Genomic DNA, 20,271 nt, shown 5'->3' with positions numbered 1-20,271 from the left:
AATATATTAAAAAATTCAATACTGCAGACAATATTTTTCTGGCGATTATTGGTAGGAATTCCTATTAAAAATTCCTTATTTACAAACGAAATATCATTTTTTTTAATAAAACCAAACCTTTAAGTTTAGTCGGACACCAAAAATGGAGCTCAGATTTGATGACTAGTTTTATTTACCAAATTAAGATAAGTAAAAATCCATTTCAGCTAAGAATTTTATAGCTGACTGTATATATAATACAATAAAATATGTACTACTAAATATATATGAAATAAAAAGCAGTGTCATGTATTATATAACATATTTAATTATTAACAATATTAAATATTTTGGACATTAGTGAAAAACAATACACTCATTATATTCGTTCTTAAATTATATAGCACAAAAAGCAATAATTGTTGTCACATGCTATGGACATATTGTTCAAAAAAACATTCTAGTTAATAGAAACATAAATACAATAGTTTGAATAATAGATGCATAAACAACATGTGCTTCCCTGTATATGAAGTGCCTTTTTCATATTCAACAGTTATTTTATATTAAACTAATCAAAGTAGTCATCAATGTCAATATCTGGATTCAAAATATCATCACCAAAAGGTGAGAGATCCAATTGATCTAAAATTAGATTCTCACACATTTCCTCCAGATCAGTCTCCCCTATCAAAATAGCACCCTGCAACCTCCCATTCTGCAATACAAATTTTATATATTCTAGTTTTGGAGTTGTACGCAAAAGTATCTCATAGTCATTACCTAAGCCTTGTCCATTATATTTGCCTAAAAGCACTACTCTGTACCCAAACAGAGAGGTACAATGTGTAAATAATTCAAAACAAAAGTCTTGAAGCACTTCTTCATTTGTTATTCTCCCATGCATAGCTTTAGCAGCCATTCCAGCCATTTGCCTGGCTTGAGTCCATAATCTTAATTGAAACCAATGTGGAGCATGTTTCCAGGCAGCACATGCTACATCACCTGCTGCAAAAATATTTTTAATAGATGTCTCTTGATTCTCATTTACTGCTAAGCCTCCATCAGAGCCTTTTTTTGGTTCTTTATCCCAAGTAAAATTGACAGCAGGTTCAACCCCAGTGGCTGATATTAAAAAATCACAGTAAATTGTTTTTTCATTTGTAAGTTCTACTTTAAGTGGATAATCTTCACCATCATTTTCTACAACAGATTTTACCTCAACTTTGTAAATAATCTCAAGTTCTTGAACACCACTATCATTTTTAATACCTTCAAGTTTTCTATACCAATCAGGGCCCAATGCTGCAGATTTTAAATCTTTATTCAAGGAAACAATAATATCTTCTTCAGTGAACACATGCCTTTGTAGGATTGTGTTTTTTGATTTATCTACTGTTTCATCACTGTTGAATGTGTTTTGGAAAAATTCTGCAGCTCCAGGATCAATAAATGTGGATGATATATAATCATCCCGAATTACCCATACTTTTTGTATGCCTGATGTAGCATGTACAATTTCTGATGCAATACCTCCATTGCCAACAATAACCATTCGTCTCCCAGACTTGAGGCGGGCCTGAAATTCTTTAACTGACTCTGTGTCTCTTATACCAAGAATTCGACTGCATTTGCTTGACTCTGATATAAGTCTTGGTATTCCACCTGTGCATAAGCACATTACGTCATACTGTATGACCACACCTTGATCTGTGATAGCTAATTGATTTTCAGTATCTACATGTTTTAGTGAATCATAGACAATTTTTAGATTTGGATGTATCCTTTGTAATGAACTTGCTTCTGTTTCATTTACATCAAATTTTACTATTGTTTTAGCGTAAAAGCTAACGTTACTTACATTCTTGACTAAAGAAGATGCGGTAATAATTATGAGACTCTCTTCGGGATGTAAAATTGCTAGAGTTTCGACACATGTAACGCCGGCTATGCCGCCTCCAACTACCAGGTAAGTTGTCTTTAAGTTAGACATGTTTTCATTCTACAATGATTACAAAACACGCACACTTTTTATAAACTACATTACTTGCTGCGCAAAGCGGAATTTGAAACATAAACTTAAATTCGAACTCAGGCGTTAAGGTGATAAACCATTAGGTACACCTTTACTTGCCGAACTTAAACTACTGATGATCCAAATAAATGACATAAATATATTTACAAAATATGAATCAGGCCACGGTGTGAACGAAAACTCTTACGTAGTATTTATATTCTCTTTGACGAAAACCAATGTCAACATTTTGAATCCCGAATCATTTATTGATAAATATTTTCGTCGTCCAAACGCAAAGCAAAAGGAAAAAACCATAAGGTATACAATACTTTTGAAATCGTGACAATTAATAAATATTTATACAATGTACACACAACGTATTTCGCTTCTCTTATTTTTATTAAGTACTAGGTTGTAAATAAATAAATAACTATCGCAGAATCAAATATTTTTTTTTCTATCGTAATGCTCAAATTCCGTAAATATTATTTTCATCCCACTCGTTCGTTTGTGTCTGCCTGTTGCTGTCATGTTACACTAAACATATGTACTTTGGTGATACGGAACGCACTTTTTTGAGGAAAATCAAAATCAATTGCGAAATTTTTAGTAAATAATTAATTTATTTACTGCTTATATTGGCAATGACAAGTTAGCTTGTATTAAAATTCATTATAAAACACTCAAGAGTCAACTGGAACGTGATAATATACGGATGTTATTGTTAAATACAAATAAAATGCTAGAATAAACATCGAAAGATCGATCATGTACAAGTGGATTTTGATTTGTGCAGCACCTATTGTGCTTGTTCTACTGTGGTCTTTTCCTATTATTTGGTGCCTAATTTACTTGTTGTTACTTGGTATATTTATTGTGATAGCTGTGTTCGTGCTAACTTTGTGGGGCCATGTCGCATTATCCTCTCCTCATCAAACGTCTATTTTCTTGTTGGATAAAGTGGACAAAGAAGTGCGGCAACTTGAAGACACATTAAAAGTAAGCACGGTTTGTGTACAATATTACAACAGGCACTTTTATTTGCTAATATAATAGCCTTTGTAAAGAATTGGTCTATACATTTCATTCCTGTTTTAATTAGTCCTTGATGAAGTTGGAATGTAGATATGTTGAAACTAATCATGTGCGACTCAACGGCATACTTTCCCTCGTTGAATTATTATTGTGATCAATTAGATAACACAACTGTATTTATATATATTTTTTAATAGTATTCTCTATATTAATAGTGTATAATATAACATGCTAGTTTTAAATATTTTTCTCAGTAATTATGATATTTTAAATTACATTTTTTGATTTGGTAGCTGTCCTTCAAAATTGCTTACAATCCAACACTTTTTTAGGAGGATCATACAACATGGCCCTTTTCTACAAAAAAATCTCACTTGCCTGTTATATTTGGAAGAACTGTGGATAGCCAGCTACAGTTACTTATTGATTACATTCTTCGAGACTTCCTGACTCGATGGCTTAAAGAGTTATCACACAAGCCGGATCCAGTTGTGGACAAGTTCAAGGAACATGTTTGGGGTGCAATACAAAACTTGCACGAAAGACTCTTGAGAGTGGACGCAGAGAAATTACTTGCTAATGATATGGTTATGAAAATAACACAACATTTTGAAAGAATAAGAATTGCCAGGAGCTGTGCGTAAGTATTTTGTTTTGTATTACTGTATGTGTTCGGTTTAAGTATCGTTATTTTACAGCTAACTAAACCCATTATTAATTGGTAATATTGAAATCTGTAAATAATAAAATAATATTTTTATTTGAATATTAAATAGCACACTTAGTACCATAATACATTTTAAAATAAAAGACAAAAATAACTAGAACCTATGTCTCATTCATTATTAGAGTAATCTTATTGATGGTCAATTTAAAAGCCAAGAATATTATTGGAATTGATAATTAAGGCAAAACATACTTATAACTCAAAACTCTATCTCAAAACTCAAGTATCCTAACATAATAATCATATGAACAGATGGCAATTCACTGATTTAAACCTGGTACCTAAAAAAATGATGAACCTGTTCCATCCACCCAGTTCTTCATGTTCATGGGTATTTCGGGTTTTTACCCAAATACCCAGTATAAACCCATCATTATATGAGACAGTTATGTGAAAGAGAACATGTCAGAGGTTTTAATTAATAAACATCTGCCTTCAAACATTGTTTACATTACATATTCAATTAAATAAATGATAAATTTATGGCTGAGGGAATATAGAGTCGAGGCCCATGTGAAGGGTATTTTCCAAATTAAATGTAGCAAAGAATAAAGAAAAACCGGTTTTTTTACGCCTTTTATGCAACCTTAGTGTATGCGCTATGGTTGGTATGCCAGATTGGTTGCAATTGATACAGGTGCTAATAAAAAGTAATACAAACAAAATCATAATACTGATTATGATTTAAAACCGTTATTAAAACCCGTATTCGCAGTGCGTCTGAGTCGATGTTCTTTGGCATTTGTATTAATACAAACATATAAGTCTTAATATGAAGTACACAAACTATATATATCATGTTGAAAACAAAAGTGGCATTATATGAAATTTGACGGTATTGAGTTAGAGCGACAATCTATTGTCGCTGACGACTGGACACGAACTGGATTAGTGAGTCAGTTTATGTTTAACGAACAAACACAAAACTTAAAAGTATGAAGAGACACTTGTGACATCTAGTGATACCTTAAGTGACCTATTAAGAAATGGATCTTTGGATTTTATGACGTAGTTTTTTCTGCAGATTTCAAATGTTGCTCTAACTCAATACCGTCAAATTTCCTATAATGCCACTTTTGGTTTCAACGTGCAATATGGTATACAAGGATTTTTTCGAATTTATAATTTATTCAAATTTATTGCCGATACTTCGCGTTTTAACTTCGTTTCAAATGTGCCAGTTCGTTTAAAACGTCATCTATATAGGCCCTTGCCCTGAGGCATCTATGATCCGTTATTATTTCAGATTGGAATTAAACCAAGCACCTGTGTTTGCACTCGCTCCACATTTGATAACCTTTGAGACGGAACAGCACTACCTTCGTCAGATAAGTGAACTCGTCATCATGTTCCTGATGCCGAGATGCTATTCTTTGGCACCCGCATCACATCTCATGAGAGAGATTTTAGCTTGCAAAAGTAATAATTTTATCTATTTGGCCTCTAAATGCTTGTGTTTAGAATGTTTCCCTGCAAAAGCTTATTTGATCAGTTTATATTCTTTTGCTATATTGTGTGCGATAGAGACAACTGCATATGAGATGAAAATATAACTTGCTTTCATTGTTACTTATTGTCTCTCGCACAAAAATGATTTGCACATATTTTAAACCTTAAATTAAAAGTCATACTATTCATATTCCAGTTCTACAACCAGCAATAGATCTAGTAACAGAACCTGACTATATAAACCAAAAGATCATTCAGTATTTAGAGGCGCAGAAAGAAGTGGACGCGATGCACGTAAGGACGCATGAGTACGCGAAAACATTTGAAGACTACATACGACTTATCAATAGTTGCAACAATGTTGACACGCTGAAACGGTTACGGTACGTGCACACTTATTGATAGTAGTATAATGATACGCTAAGCTTGATTAAGTTTTGATGACGTCATCATAAAGATTATTGAAGCAGAAAGGTTGTGAAAAATTGCTCGTGGTTTCGTCCGCGTCAGTATTTTCCCGGCATTGCCTGTGTTTTCCGGTATGAAATAAGTCAATAATGATGATCCAGAATTTGGCTCAAAGTCGTCAATTTAATGTTTTATATGATTACCAACATCCCGATTCTCGACATCTTCTCAAACTATTATATTCATGCTGACATTTTTTCTTATCTTATTAGAATGTGGAAAGCGATAATCAGTAAATGTCTGTGTATTTAAAAAAATACGTAAAATCTAAAAACACGTTAGTTCAACGGACTTGATAAACTTAACATAAATAGTTTCGTTGACCTTATTGTTCACAGAAACTAAAACATTCCGATAATTACAGAAATAAAATGTTAATCACTTACAGATATGACATAGTGACCCAAATAATGCAAGCGACAACGCTACAAAATGTTAAACGCGCTAAAGGGGTAGACATAGATGCTATAGAAAAAAGCAATACACAGCATAATGTTAGCCGACAGCAAATAGCCGATGCCAAGAAACTACAGAGGTATATCAACCAGCTAACGATAGCGAAAGCCGAGTGCGAGACGGCTTTGAGGAAATTGGGATGGGATGGCGCTTTCCCTACGGTGGAATCGAATAGTAAGGTAAAATATGAATTTAATCTCATCATGAGTAGGTACTCAGGAGTTATCAGGTGGTAACTCTCCAGTCAAATTAAGGGCCTCTTTATTTAAATAATACAACCCTAACTTAAAATGAAAATAAAAAAATACCAGTATACCGAAGTAATTCATATGACTGTCTTCTTATTGATAAACAGAAATATAATAACAAAGTTCTGAGTATAGCTGTTAAAGGGTACTTGCAGCCTTGGGCGTCGCCAAGATTACTTTTAGGGAGGTGCATCTGCAATGTAGGTACTACATAATATGATTCTATTTTTTTAATAAAAATCGCGTGGATATTTGCATATACTAAACCATAATAAAACCTCTGTGGTTGATAATTCCCAATGTCATTCAGTTATCCTTATTATGATTTGTTCAGGACGTGCACCCTCTTGCGCCGCCCTCTCGGCGCCCATGTTTGGAGCGCTTATCATCAAGTTCGAGATTTGTTCGACTTGTAGTATTAATAATGCGCGGATTTTTGTCATTGACAAGAAGTTAACACAAATAGAATGAAGAACTCTAGTTTCTTTTTACATTACGAACTTTTCATGCATTTACAGACTTTACCACTGCACAAAGTGATGGAAAGTGTGACCGGTCGGAGATATCTCGCAATGTTTTTGGAGAAAATGTGCTCGCAAGGGTTGGTGGGTTTCTGGACTTCCGTGGAAGAGTTGAGACACAGTCCAAGAAGTAGCTGGCATCAACTAGGCGCAGAAATATTTTATACCTACATCAGGTCGCCTAGTGCTGAAGTGAAAGTTGACAAAGTGAGTATCTTTATTATAACACTAACTATTTTTGGCTATATTGAAATTAGTGATCCCGCCCGTCTACCTCGACTTATCTAGTCTCTGTGAACAAGAGCTGTTACGCCTGTTTGCTATTCTAAAACGGATGAAAATTATGTTAGTTATGAAAAAAAAAATAGTGTAAGTAATTGTGAGTGTGTCCATAATTGCAGGATACTAGGAAGCGAATGGAAGCATTCCTACTGGGTGACAAAGGACCCGAAGTTTTTTATGAAGTACAAGAAACGGTTCTAGATACAATACAGGATAAATATTACCAGTCTTTTCTTATGAGCGATCATTACCAGGCTTTGATGGCGGAACTGGCGACTGAAGAGGCTAATAAAGGTATAGGTTTTATGAGTTACCTTTATGTCACATATTCAAGGAGACAGTAGCATAATCTAGCTATCATCAGCGGCGTGATCTGCATCTGCAGGTTAAGTTGCAAAGGTTTTGTGATTTGTTCACTCCATTTAACCGGTGGTCTTCCACGACAGCACACACCCTTCACTTTCCCCGCATCACTCGCTCGCAATGTCATGTTGCTCAGAATCTTTTTCTTAGAGAATTATTGCAACCAGTAGTCTCGCTTGAATAATGCAGCTGCGGTCTGCGGCTTGTCTCAGACTTGTATTTTTAAGTAATAATATTTTCACTTATAAATTAGGGTCAACTGCTCTATAAATATCTTCACCAATATATCCTATTTCAGATAAAAGTACTGACAGGTCACCAATAGAAGACCGGCAGTTGTCCAATGAATCTGTATCGTCGGCGGAAAGTGTGGGCGGCGCGTTACATCTCACTGAACACTCCACTTACGCCAGAAGAAAACTGGACCAGTTGCAAGAGCGACATAATAATAAAATACAGGTATAATCCGTTGGTTGGTTAAAACTAAGTATTAGTCCTGACATTAGATTACATATTACTTCTTTAATATTATTGCTGTGTATGTTTACTTTGATATGTTATTTGGACTGAATTGAATATCTAGCTTTTTCCTTGAGGCTTCTTATACGTAAGTCTTTTCGGGATAAAATGTAGCCATACTTGAAAGATTTCTACCCCTCTTTTAAAAATTCGTATTTTTTTAACAGAAGTTTTATTAAAGATTGAACTGTGTCGAAGATTAGACGCAAATATTACACTTATTTTTTTTGTATACATGAGTTATATCTATGGCTTAAGCATTGATTCACCGTTTGCAGGCGTTGGCAGCACTGCGCGCGTCGCTGAAGCCCGAGTCGCCGGCGCTGGCCATGTTGGCCAACGAGGTGGAGAAGCTGGCGAGCGAGCAGATGCGGCTGGAGGCGCACCTGGCGCGCACCGACACCTGGGCCGACCACCTCGGCCGCTGGCGCGCCACCGTGCACAGCGCCGAGGTACGCGCTCGCCTTGTACAAACGATTACTGTATTTATAATACGTAATCGTATAATACATCATCACTACATAGTATAAAACAAAGTCGCTTTCTCTGTCCCTATGTATGCTTAAATCTTTAAAACTACGCAACGGATTTTGATGCAGTTTTTTTAATAGATAGAGTGATTCAAGGGGAAGGTTTATATGTATAATAATAACATCTATTAATAACATACGTATTGTATACACTTTAAGGACATTGGCATTTCCAGAGTATTCTCTTAGAGTCTCAATCTGACGGAGCTGTCCTTGTACTAAGTTGTAGTTGATTTAAAATGATTTGTACTATAGTTTCTTTTATTATGGGGCTGGCATAGTCTCCTAAGAGACTCAAAGCTTCTAAACAAATAAAGAGAAACAAAAAAGATTACGTCGAACCATATGGCTCCGAAGCAAAGTCTTATCAACTCTAGGGGGACCCTGGGGTCAAAATTACCGAACATAGTCCGATAGCTCCTCATCATCATCATATCAAAAAAATGTGATTTTCACTTTTTAATGTTTCGTTATCTATGTACTGTTTACTACCAAACCCATTAAAAAATCTTCTTTATAAACTTTTTTTAGGGGGTTTGGAACTGAGTTAGTAATATAGAAAGCTGAAAGGTGCATATTACAGTACATAGATAACGAAACGCTATAAAAGTGTGAATCGCAATTTTCAGATACGAACGTTTACTTAGGAGCTATTAATTACGTCGAATCGATCTGACGCGACCTTACTTCGTGACAAAATATTTTGGAACAAAGATTTTCCAAGCTAGAAATTGGTACATTATTTTTATTACATATATAGTTTATTTATTTAGGAGTGACAAGTCAGAAATAATCAGTATATTAATTACTTTACTAATATAGGTGATAGACGAATCTAAACCGCCGCAGTTCGTAATAGTGGTGCATATGGCGGAGCAAGAAAACGCACGAAACGAGGATAAACCAGAACAAATAACCACAGGCTGGGTACTGTTGAGGACCTTGAACGAGTTTCAGGTATGCACAACATTTACTATTGACTACTTAACATTTAGTATATTAAGGCGATACCTCAAGGTCCATTTTCATACATTTTGTTTCACCTTTAATCTGGGTAACTAAACAAGTATTGGCAAGTAAAGAATTTAAATTCACGTCTAGTTAGTGATTAGTTCTCGCAGTTGAAAGAAAAACGTAAAAATAATTAATAATCATGGATATTTTCGGCCTTTAAAATTTCGTCATATTAAATTTTAAAGGCCGAAAATATCCATGATTATTAATTTCGTCATATTAAATTTTAAAGGCCGAAAATATCCATGATTATTAATTATTTTTACGTTTTTCTTTCAACTGCGAGAACTAATCACTAACTAGACGTGAATTTAAATTCTTTACTTGCCAATACTTGTTTAGTTACCCAGATTAAAGGTGAAACAAAATGTATGAAAATGGACCTTGAATAAAACAAGTCTTATTCTTGTGAAAATACAGACCATTTTTAATTGTTTAACATCAAAAACTTAAGTGTATTTTTTGTTTTGTATTTTATTATGTTTCGTAAGAATTTCTCAATTCATTCACTTCGCCCATTGCAGGAGTTGCATCGAAAGTTACGGCCAATGTGTTCAGAATTGAAGAATTTAGAGCTGCCATCAAATTCGTTTAAGTTTTTGTTTGGAAAAATGATAAAAACTCCTTAGAGAAGGCGAAAATTTTAATCCAAAAGTATTTAGAGGTAAGGATATATTTTCCACAGAAAAATTGTACTATAGGCATCGTTTAATCATTTAACATATAAAACTGTTATCAATTTCAGTTCGTGTTAGAAGACGACAGACTAAACCAAAGTGAGGCTTTATACACTTTCCTTAATCCTAGTTCTGAGTATTTAAAACAAGGCGACTTACCAAAGAAAAACAAGTTCTCCTTTTCAACTCTGTTTAAAAGGTAATTAATTATCTTGTCACTTATTCTATTGTATAATTATTCACAATGTAAAGTATAAGTACAGGGGACTTTATTCTTTATTCCCCGCGTTATTTTGACAGTTCGTAACAAGCACGTAACGCACTTCACCACGTTTATGATAATAGGAATTAGCACACAGAATATTATTCCACACTAATTTCACAATAATAACACGGCTGTGTTAAGAATTTACCTTGACGTAAAGAATAAGGCTCCTGAAATTTGCGATAATAAAGGCACGTGAACTACCAGAAAATATGAGCTATGTTCACCCCCCTGGTCTGAAAATCTTTCATTTTGTCTTCTTATCGTACAGCAAATTCGATACCCACTTCGAAAAAATATGTTTGCCTATTCTATACATTATAAGAATGATTTGACCTGTTTTATTGTTCAAGTACGAGCAGTGAGGCGACGAATCGATCGTCTCAAGAGCGAGAGGCCTTCGCACATCTCTCTGCCGATGAGGACGAAATATCATTGTACCTCGACGGCAACGGAGGTGATGCTACCAACAAGGCCATCACAAATTCTATGCGTGGTAAGTTAATGATTTATGCTTTCATAATATTCATATTATAGAAATATCCATAAAAATATAGTAGACGAAATAAAAGAATCGTTTATTTAATGTAGTTCACTTTAATAAATATAATTTTAATAAATGTATATAATGTTTCAAATAAACTTCAACACCTTTTTTAAAACTATTTTTACTCTAAAATTATCATTTGTGTTTTTTTTTTAAATATGGTGTAAAGTATGAAAACATCATCTAATACTCTGTTAATATATCCGTCCTTTTCTCGCAGGTGCTGGAGTAATGGCGGAAGAAAGAGACAGTATAGCGGAGCCGTTGTACGCGTTGCTGAGTGAAGTGTTCGACATGCGCGGCGTGTTTCGATGGCTGAGGAAAACTCTAGTAACATTTGTGCAAATTACATACGGCCGGACCATCAACAGGTACTCCTTTTGTTATATTCCAAATACGGTATCGATATTAAAATTCACATTTTATTGTAATCGATAATCGATACGATGAAATAGGCTTAAAATTTCCTTATGCATGTTACAAATATATTGATATCGTGTTACATAAACTTACCTATTTTATATTTTTCAGACAAATAAAAGAGACTATATCGTGGTTGTTTTCGGAGCAAATGTTACATTATTACATTGGCGTTGTACTGAAGTCTTGGTGGCCCGGTGGTGTACTCTCAGAATCAACGTCTAACAGAAATTTTCAAGATAAAGGTGTGTCTCCTTGCAGGAGTTAAATTTACAAAAAAAAAATCTACGTCCATCATTCGTAAAGTGCAATCAATCATTGAATCAAAAATCTTGTTCAAAGAATGTTAATACATTTTTACGTACAAAAATGTTTGAATAACAGATAAATTACAGGCGACTGTCTTTTTTTATTAGGTCAGAAATAATTGGTTCGAAAAAATTGTACTAAGTTGGTGCATTCATTAAACTTCTTTTTTTTTGGTATCTGCATTTCTAAGTGGGTAATTTTACGATAGTGTTTACGATATGCCTTCCCGTTTTAATATTTTATGTCCAGGTAATTATGGATCATAGGGTAAGACCATCAATTTAAACTATATACTTTCTAACCGGGCAATACGGGTTGAATTGGCATTTTACAATGCATTGCAATTGTTTGCAACTGAATTAGTTTTATTAAGAGTTTAGCTCAATTTTGAATGGACGGTCTTACTCCTTGGTGTCACGTAGTGGGAGTGGTAGTGTGTAAGGCAGTGTTGTGGGTGCGCAGAGCACACGCGCACGCTGGCGCGCGCGCAGGTGTCGGAGGCGGTGTGCGAGGCGCTGTCGTCGCTGCTCGGCGCGCAGACGGCGGCGCGCGGCGCGCACAAGCTCTTCCTCACGCTGCAGAACACCACGCACAACAAACAACTCTTCTATGTGAGTACACTGCTGTTTCTATACTCTACTGTACTGTACTATACTATACTGTACTATACCGTTACTATACTGTACTGAACTATACTGTACTATACTGTACTACACTGTTACTATACTGTACTATACTACACTGTTACTATACTGTACTGTACTACACTGTTACTATACTGTACTGTACTACACTGTTACTATACTGTACTGCACTACACTGTTACTATACTGTATTGTACTACATTGTTACTATTCTGTACTGTACTACACTGTTACTATACTGTACTGTACTACACTGTTACTATACTGTACTGTACTACATTGTTACTATACTGTACTGTACTACATTGTTACTATTCTGTACTGTACTACACTGTTACTATACTGTACTGTACTACACTGTTACTATACTGTATCGTACTATACACATAGTAAGAATAACAATACATTGCTCCAAGTATTCGTATCGAATAAGTTAACGATTAAGTACTTTTCTACAATGGTTAGAAGATAATGTACCTACGTATAAAATAAAGATTCGTAGTATCAATTGTCCGTACCGCCCAATGTTCATGATGCCGCATGTTAACTTCAAATATCCTTATTCAAATTTTCCTATAAAAATTATAACCAAATGTTTACTATATGGCACAAATTTTTGCTAAAGGTACTGGTACTATAATATGTTATACTATAAAATTCGTTCCCGAAATAAAAAGTGACAAGCATTCAAAGGTAATGTAGCTTTCTGTAGGTAAAAATATTTAGGATCAACAGTTCCCTCAAATCCGAAATCGCAAACATGGCTTTATATCGGCATTGAGGAAACAGACTAATTACATCCAAATGAGGTCACATAATGAGTAAATTGATACAAAAAATGCACAATGAGTTCAACGGCGTCGGTGCTAGTAAAATGAAAATTTTAAACAATGCTGACACTTCGATTTTAAAATGATTTTTTATTTATTTATATTTCTTTCTCCAAAATTGATAACCTGTATAGGTAAGTGTAGAGGTATACCTGTTGCGTTAAATTATTTTCTGGATTTTATTTTTTTATTGTTTTTGAAGGCAATTTATTTTTTGTTAATATGCGCTCTTCCCCTTAATAAAGGACAAGTAAAAATTATGATGGCTAATGGAAATATTCACATTTATACGACAGAATTAAAGATATCTCATTTTTGCAAATAACTAGCATCTAACCACATATTTCAGTGTTTTATTGTTAAACATCGAACATTGGTAATTATTACCATTTACCGCCATTATACGTAACAATGTTTATCGAGATGAAAAAATGAAAGTATCGATTATGAAAAATTCTTTATTACCTCCGTCAAACGAGAACAATGCACGAAAATAAAACAGTAGGTACATTGCGAAATGCACTCAGTAAATCTAGCACACATCAATCGTTCAGCGGTCTAGACTTGTCGACTTTATTTTTGGCGTGTAACATAGATTGCACGTACGTGAACACCGCGACCAGTGCAATTAAGACACAAGACGCAGGGCCGAAAATAAAACGCTCGAGCCCAGCACTAGTATGAAAATGCCGATAAATATGACGTGTAAACGTGGGCTCTGTACTGATATCGATATTCGTTCCGGATCCTTGCCCACGTACGAAACGGTCTGGAACGGAAAATACATTGAATTCATTACATATTGAATGCACATGCATTTTTATATTGAAAACGTGATCAAAATTATTATTATGATATATATTATAGATTATTATTGTAACCTGGGTTGTGAAATATCTATCTCAATCGGAATAGCATTATGCATTTACCATCAGGTGCAGTGGGGTCAATTTCCCGTACTCGTTTAAAAAAAATTGTAACTTCTTGGACAAATCCTAATAACTATCTCTACTAACATTTTATATATAGATCCATACCGACATTAACGTCTCGTGACCAAACATACATAGAGAAAAGAGATTGTATCTACAAAGTTACGTCACTTATCCTTCTCTATCTATCTCGTCTTTGACCATATCTCTATTTTACATATTGCATCAAATATGCCACTATTTTTGTCATTGGAGCTGGAATTATTACGCCGAGTGTTACTACTTACACTGTATGAAAGGTTGTCCGGATTGTTTACGAAAAGTATTTTCTCTCCCAATATATTTTCTGCAAAAAAATTGATATAAGATTTTATTGTCACCAAATTACTGCAAAAGAGATATTGTAAGATCTCATGGATGTTCCAAAATAATTGGACAAATGTTTATTTTTGCGCAAGTATTTCGGCTTTATGTCTGAAAGAAATAAAACGTGCTCTATTTCACACTTAGGAATTTATAGTTTTTATACCATCAAAATATGTAACGTCTTATCATTTCTCAAGGTTTATTACCATGCATAATAGTTATCCAATATTTGCTATGAGGAAAGTAGACTATTAATATTTTTAATTCCTCGTTATCTATTTGATTAGTGTTTCCCGAGTCTAGCCGAGGTTCATCGCTCGGTTACATAAATTACGTGCATCTGCCGATCCTGCCTTACAGGAGTTGCAGGGTATCTCTAAATCGTTCCCATTTTAACGTTTTTTTACGTGTTTAAGACCATTAGTAAGATACTCTGAACTAAATGGTGTCCATGATAAGTCCAAAACTATTCATCCTCGATGAGCCGGTAATAACAACATGGTTTCTCTTTGTATGCTACTTATTTTCTTCATACATAACTATGAATAATATTGTTACAACCCAGTAATAACTACTAAATCCATTCTTCAATATACATACAATAAACGAGTGTTTCGCTGATGATTTGTTTATACAAACAATATATTTAGAACTTAATACTAATTAACTCACCACTACTGTCAACTCCTATAGTATTTAGCTCGTCTAATTCTCCTTTCCTGATAATTATTGTGCTATAATCTTCGTTGTATCTATACATTTCCGTTGCCAATACAGTTACGAAGTTATCTTTACTACTTTCATCGTACCTTCTCTGTATTTCGTTTAGGAAAAGAAATGCTCTTGATCGTTGACACGTCTGTATAAAAAAAAAACAAATATAAAATAATTTTATGAATTTCAAAGTTGTTTAATGTGTGCATTTGAAAAAATCAAATGCAGTTCTTTTGCAAACGTATTAAAAAAATATTGTTGACAATATAAATGTCACTACGTGTTTTAGTTAATTGTAAATTAAATATTTTCGAACGTTTAGGTCTAGTAGTAAAACTCTCCTAATTAATTACATCACACGTGTTGGCTATTTAACTCGAGCACTGTCGAATTCAAAGTCTATTGTTATTTTTAATAAGCGACATCGCGTTGAAACAAATATTCTTAAAATTGTTTTAGTGGGTAGCTTGATGACACATCACAAATGGGGAAGACGAAGAATTGATACAATTTTATTATACACGATTTAATCGCTACCAAGATTTATTTATAAGTAAATACAAATCATTTATTGCCAAAGTGTAGTAAGAAAGTACATTGAATTACAAGACTTGACTTTGATAGTCGTATCAAGTAATCGCATACACGAAATATAATTTATAATTTGAATATTGTCATTTGTTGTTTTAGGACATACTGTGTATATGTATTCTCAAATATTATTTGCCTTGGTTTTTTGTAACGCAATTTGGCAGTAAAACTCTTCATGAGTACTCATGATATAAAGTGATAAAGAAACACTTTTACGCGTGGAAAAGTCTTGTAATTAAAAAGTATTTGTATATTTAAGAAAAAAATAGTTTAATTCAGAATTTATAAAGCCAACATGGCTCGAAGTAATCGCAAAGTTCCAGTTTGTTTAAGTGACATGAATTGGCATTAGCGGCTTGTTTTATGAGCTCATAAATTAATTGAGTGGCGTTTGTAAACTAAATATGTGAAGGAAATCATGACTGACGCATATTAACTATGAGATGCATAGATTAGCTTTAGATCTAATTGTTTATGATGTCTAAAGAATGTTAGATATTGATAAACAGTTTTATAAAAAAAAAACCCTGGCAATTTCACAAAAAATATAAAATTATATTTTCCTGTCTTATGGCTTTGTCTTTTTAATAGTTTACATTTTAAAAATGTCTATGAATCGTCTACTGCGTGATGTTAAAATAATATGAGGTCAACGACATTAAAAATATTTTTATCAAGCACGGAAACATCAAGCTTTCGTAAATCAATATATGATTATAGTATATATTGAAAAATAATATTACCGAATAGTATAAGCTCGTGTTATTACTTAAAGGTGTATCAAATTATAGGCTATAGTTCTAATAAATTTAAAATAATGTTTGATACACAGACAGAGAAACTGATATGGTTAGACAAAGGTATACAAGACCAACATTTGAACAAATAAAAAAGTTTTTAAATTAATTATGAAAATTCTACTTACTTTATCCGTTATACAAAAGTAGAAATATTTATCCTGTACTATGTAATGCAATAAGTAGGGTCCATGAGCGTATGTCATCTTATGATTTCGCGACGGGACCTTCGTTAGCACTTGTTCCGCGATCTCCGTGAAGTTTCCATTGCACGATGCAAAATTTATGGCGAATTTATTATCACAAGCCACAGCACTGTATAAAATAGGCATCATAAAATTCTTTGTCACCAATAAATTATCACATTAAAACTTTTATATAACTTTTTATACTATAACTGATTAATGATTATAATTGTTATTATTTATGGTACATAACGCACTAGTAGAGTATTGATAATTTGGATTTTTTCACACTCGATTTTTCTGAAGAGCGTAAGCGTTTGAACTGTAATACAAAGTAGCGTCTTCCTCGACCGCCTACATTATCAAGAGCTTTGCACGTCTGTGCGTGCGTTCCATAGGGTTGTCAGTACGTACACAATTTAAATATTCAGTTATTAATGTTTAGCTTTAATTGAGGTTATATAATATTGAAAATTAAATAAGTATATTGTAACCAAATTAATCTTAGCAAAATTATTTAAGCAAGAATTGTACACTTATATTAATTCTAATAAATATTAGTATATGTATATACATGATACACATTTAATACTAGTAATGGCAGTAATATGGGAATCAATTAAACATACTTACAATTTAATTTACGTGTAAATTTATCCATTTTTATTCTAAGTTGAGGTGAATAACCACAATAGTTTAATAACACCGTGGTGGTAAATACTCTTCTCTTAGCATGATAATGTTCTCAAATAAATACTTCTCCGTTTGGCAACCCTACGAACAAGCATCGTTCGAATATCGCACGATCGTTCCAAAATAAATTTCTCTGTCGAGTCGATGCTAAAACCGTATTTCCACGCTAAAAGTGTCAACAAACATAAATTGATCAATGCTATGTGATGAGACAGGGGACAACTTTGCAGACAAGCGTGATTTTCGCACTTCAATTCTCGCAGTGCTACCACGTGTTGGATTTTAGAAATTAAAAATTTTATTTGCTTATTAAAAATATCGATTTCACAATGTTGACGTCAGTTCGAGCAACATATTTGATATACGAGGAAGAATTGTGATGATTTCCTTGGTTTACTATTTTTTTAAGTATACTAAATGGCGATACAATCTTATTCTCTACATTATTTTATTGATGAGTTACATAAATTATAATACAGAATAAGTCAATTTCGTTTCATTAAATAATAAATGAATAAATCCAGCTTTAATTATCATGTTTCTTTTCAGGAACTCTTTGAATTGGTGTTGTTAGAAGTATTTCCAGAGCTCAAACGTTACCAATGAACGCAGTTTGCGTAAGTATGGAAACATAGGTAGACAATATGATTACAAAATGTTTAACCTTACAGGGATCTTATCCGAAGTACGATTGGTGATTATTGTCTAAAAGACATTCCGTTCTGTTTGACGATTTTATATTTAAACTTTATTTTTTTATTGTGTAAAACAAAAAGTAATGACACAAATTCCTTAAAATAAGTTTTATACTTGATGCGTTCTTGTAACTCACGCGGCCGTTTTTTGGCAAACTTTCAATTATTTGGTTATTCGCAAATTAACTTAAGTTTTTTTGTATTTCCTTTGCCATATTTTATCATAGAGTATTATAAAATAATTTAATTAAATTAGTATAGAGAATTGATCTCATTTTCGTGGACGTTTATCTTAAATTAAAATAAAATAATGTGGAAACATTTTTAAAGTAATTCACGAACGATTCATGGTCACGTTTATTTATTTTTACTCCACTGCGTGTGCCAAAGACAGCACTTTGAATGCGAAACAAACTGGAGCGTCAATGTAGTGGTTACTTTAAAATGTTACATTTACAAGTTGTAATGTGAATGAGTTAGAATAGTTGCTGGATGTTGTTTAAAACTTTGAGTATAAAATGTCGCAATGATTGGCTTTACTCCAATTATTATGCAAAGATATAAGATCTGTTTTCTTTCTATCATAACTTTTCTTTAAACTTTCCTATCCCTCAATGTCTTATTCTACTTTGTTATTTAACATCAATTTATGTTGTTAAAAATATGGATATCAAATCTGATTTACAAGTCGTATTCATTGGATAATTACTATTATTATTATAGTTAAATGTATTTTCATCATTGGTTTCAAATCGATGCCCACGTAATAAGTATTACTGTGTACCTGATCTATATAAAAATGTATTTCTGAATCTCAACATTCCTACTTTTGTTACGAAATGTTTTCGTCTCTAGTCTATTAAATATTATTTAGTATTTTTACGGGTTTTAATGATATGTAAAGTCTGACTTGCAAATGATTCGTAGCCTAAGTTTCGCGGAACAAATACATCGGAATAGGCTAAATATGTTATGTACAGGATAGATTTATGGGAACACCCCTGCGCATTCCATACATATACAATTTTCATGATCATAAGAGTTGTTAATCTTTAATCTTTGGAACACTTTAATGACCTACAGAAAGCGGTTGATCAATGATACTGTCCCCAAGTATTTTTTTATAACAATTATACATTTCACAAATTAACGCCATCTGCTAATACCGATGCTAAAAAGTAATCTAACACAGCGCACACAGATGGCGCGCAAGTCGTTTAAGAGTAAAAAATACGCCTACAGTAATGTACTCGATGATTTCTAGGCCAGCAATTTAAGGAATCCTCATTTTTCGGAAACCTGAAATTTCATCATCATTAGTTTATCGAATAAAATAGAACGTAATTGTATAGGCTACTAATAAAGATGTTTTAGCCCATGTTCTATAATTTGTGTGTAGTCATAGATTTTTATCGATAGTCGTTTGTTTTTCCGTACTCTACTTCGGCTGTGGTAGGACTTTGGTTAACTGAGCATTTGTTAAATATTTGCACTGTACTAGCTGTTATGTATTATTCTTTATTACACTGTAATATTTCACTACATTACGAATTTCGTGTTTTATACTATTTATATACAAATTATATTTATATGGAAATACATCGTAATTTAGTATTTATTTGTACTTTACTGTTGGTGACTATTGTATGACAGTTCTTTGAAATTAGTTCTCGTAGTTAGATTTTACTGTACATTATAATGAATGTTAGGTATAGTCACTTGCCTGTATGCTTTGCAGCAGAAAATATATTTTATTATAATTTATTATTTATATTGACTTATTTTCGAATTGAGTACAATTATCGTACTCTTTTAATATTTTAGAGTTAATTTGTAATGAGCTAATGACTTGTTTATTCATGTATTCTGTCAATGTCTGAACAAATATCTATGTATGCTATCTATAAGTGTTATGGTATAAATTATCTGTTGTTAACTATGTGTAAACAATATGTAATCTGATAATAAACTAAATGTATTTTATTAATGCATCTTAAT

The 20,271-nt window shown here is 33.1% G+C and overlaps 3 protein-coding genes across 3 annotated transcripts; 1 reads left to right on the top strand and 2 right to left on the bottom strand.

Annotated features, from left to right (window-relative positions):
- Positions 1-284: 284 nt before the first annotated feature.
- Positions 285-2,373, bottom strand: LOC115451710 (pyridine nucleotide-disulfide oxidoreductase domain-containing protein 1). The gene has a single exon (XM_030180086.2). The coding sequence runs from the start codon at positions 1,970-1,972 to the stop codon at positions 551-553; it is 1,422 nt and encodes a 473-aa protein (XP_030035946.2). The 5' UTR covers positions 1,973-2,373; the 3' UTR covers positions 285-550.
- A 391-nt stretch (positions 2,374-2,764) lies between these two features.
- LOC115451706 (sorting nexin-25) lies at positions 2,765-20,264 on the top strand. The gene is given in 18 exon segments (XM_037441620.1): positions 2,765-2,995; positions 3,364-3,671; positions 5,005-5,177; positions 5,404-5,590; positions 6,064-6,310; positions 6,898-7,107; positions 7,302-7,476; positions 7,844-8,004; positions 8,343-8,516; positions 9,417-9,551; positions 10,133-10,214; positions 10,217-10,272; positions 10,354-10,484; positions 10,904-11,046; positions 11,318-11,468; positions 11,629-11,762; positions 12,289-12,437; positions 18,128-20,264. Coding segments are annotated over 18 exon segments (2,904 nt in total). The 3' UTR covers positions 18,185-20,264.
- LOC115451713 (vesicle-associated membrane protein 7) lies at positions 13,745-17,228 on the bottom strand. Its single transcript, XM_030180090.2, is given in 5 exon segments — positions 13,745-13,968; positions 13,971-14,069; positions 14,520-14,578; positions 15,271-15,457; positions 16,829-17,228. Coding segments are annotated over 5 exon segments (678 nt in total). The 5' UTR covers positions 17,036-17,228; the 3' UTR covers positions 13,745-13,842.
- Positions 20,265-20,271: the final 7 nt, after the last annotated feature.

This window comes from Manduca sexta, chromosome 22, assembly GCF_014839805.1.
Source record: "Manduca sexta isolate Smith_Timp_Sample1 chromosome 22, JHU_Msex_v1.0, whole genome shotgun sequence".
Classification (NCBI taxonomy): Eukaryota; Metazoa; Arthropoda; class Insecta; order Lepidoptera; family Sphingidae; genus Manduca; species Manduca sexta.
Note: the sequence above shows the minus strand (reverse complement) of the source record. Positions and strands in the feature narration are given on the sequence as shown.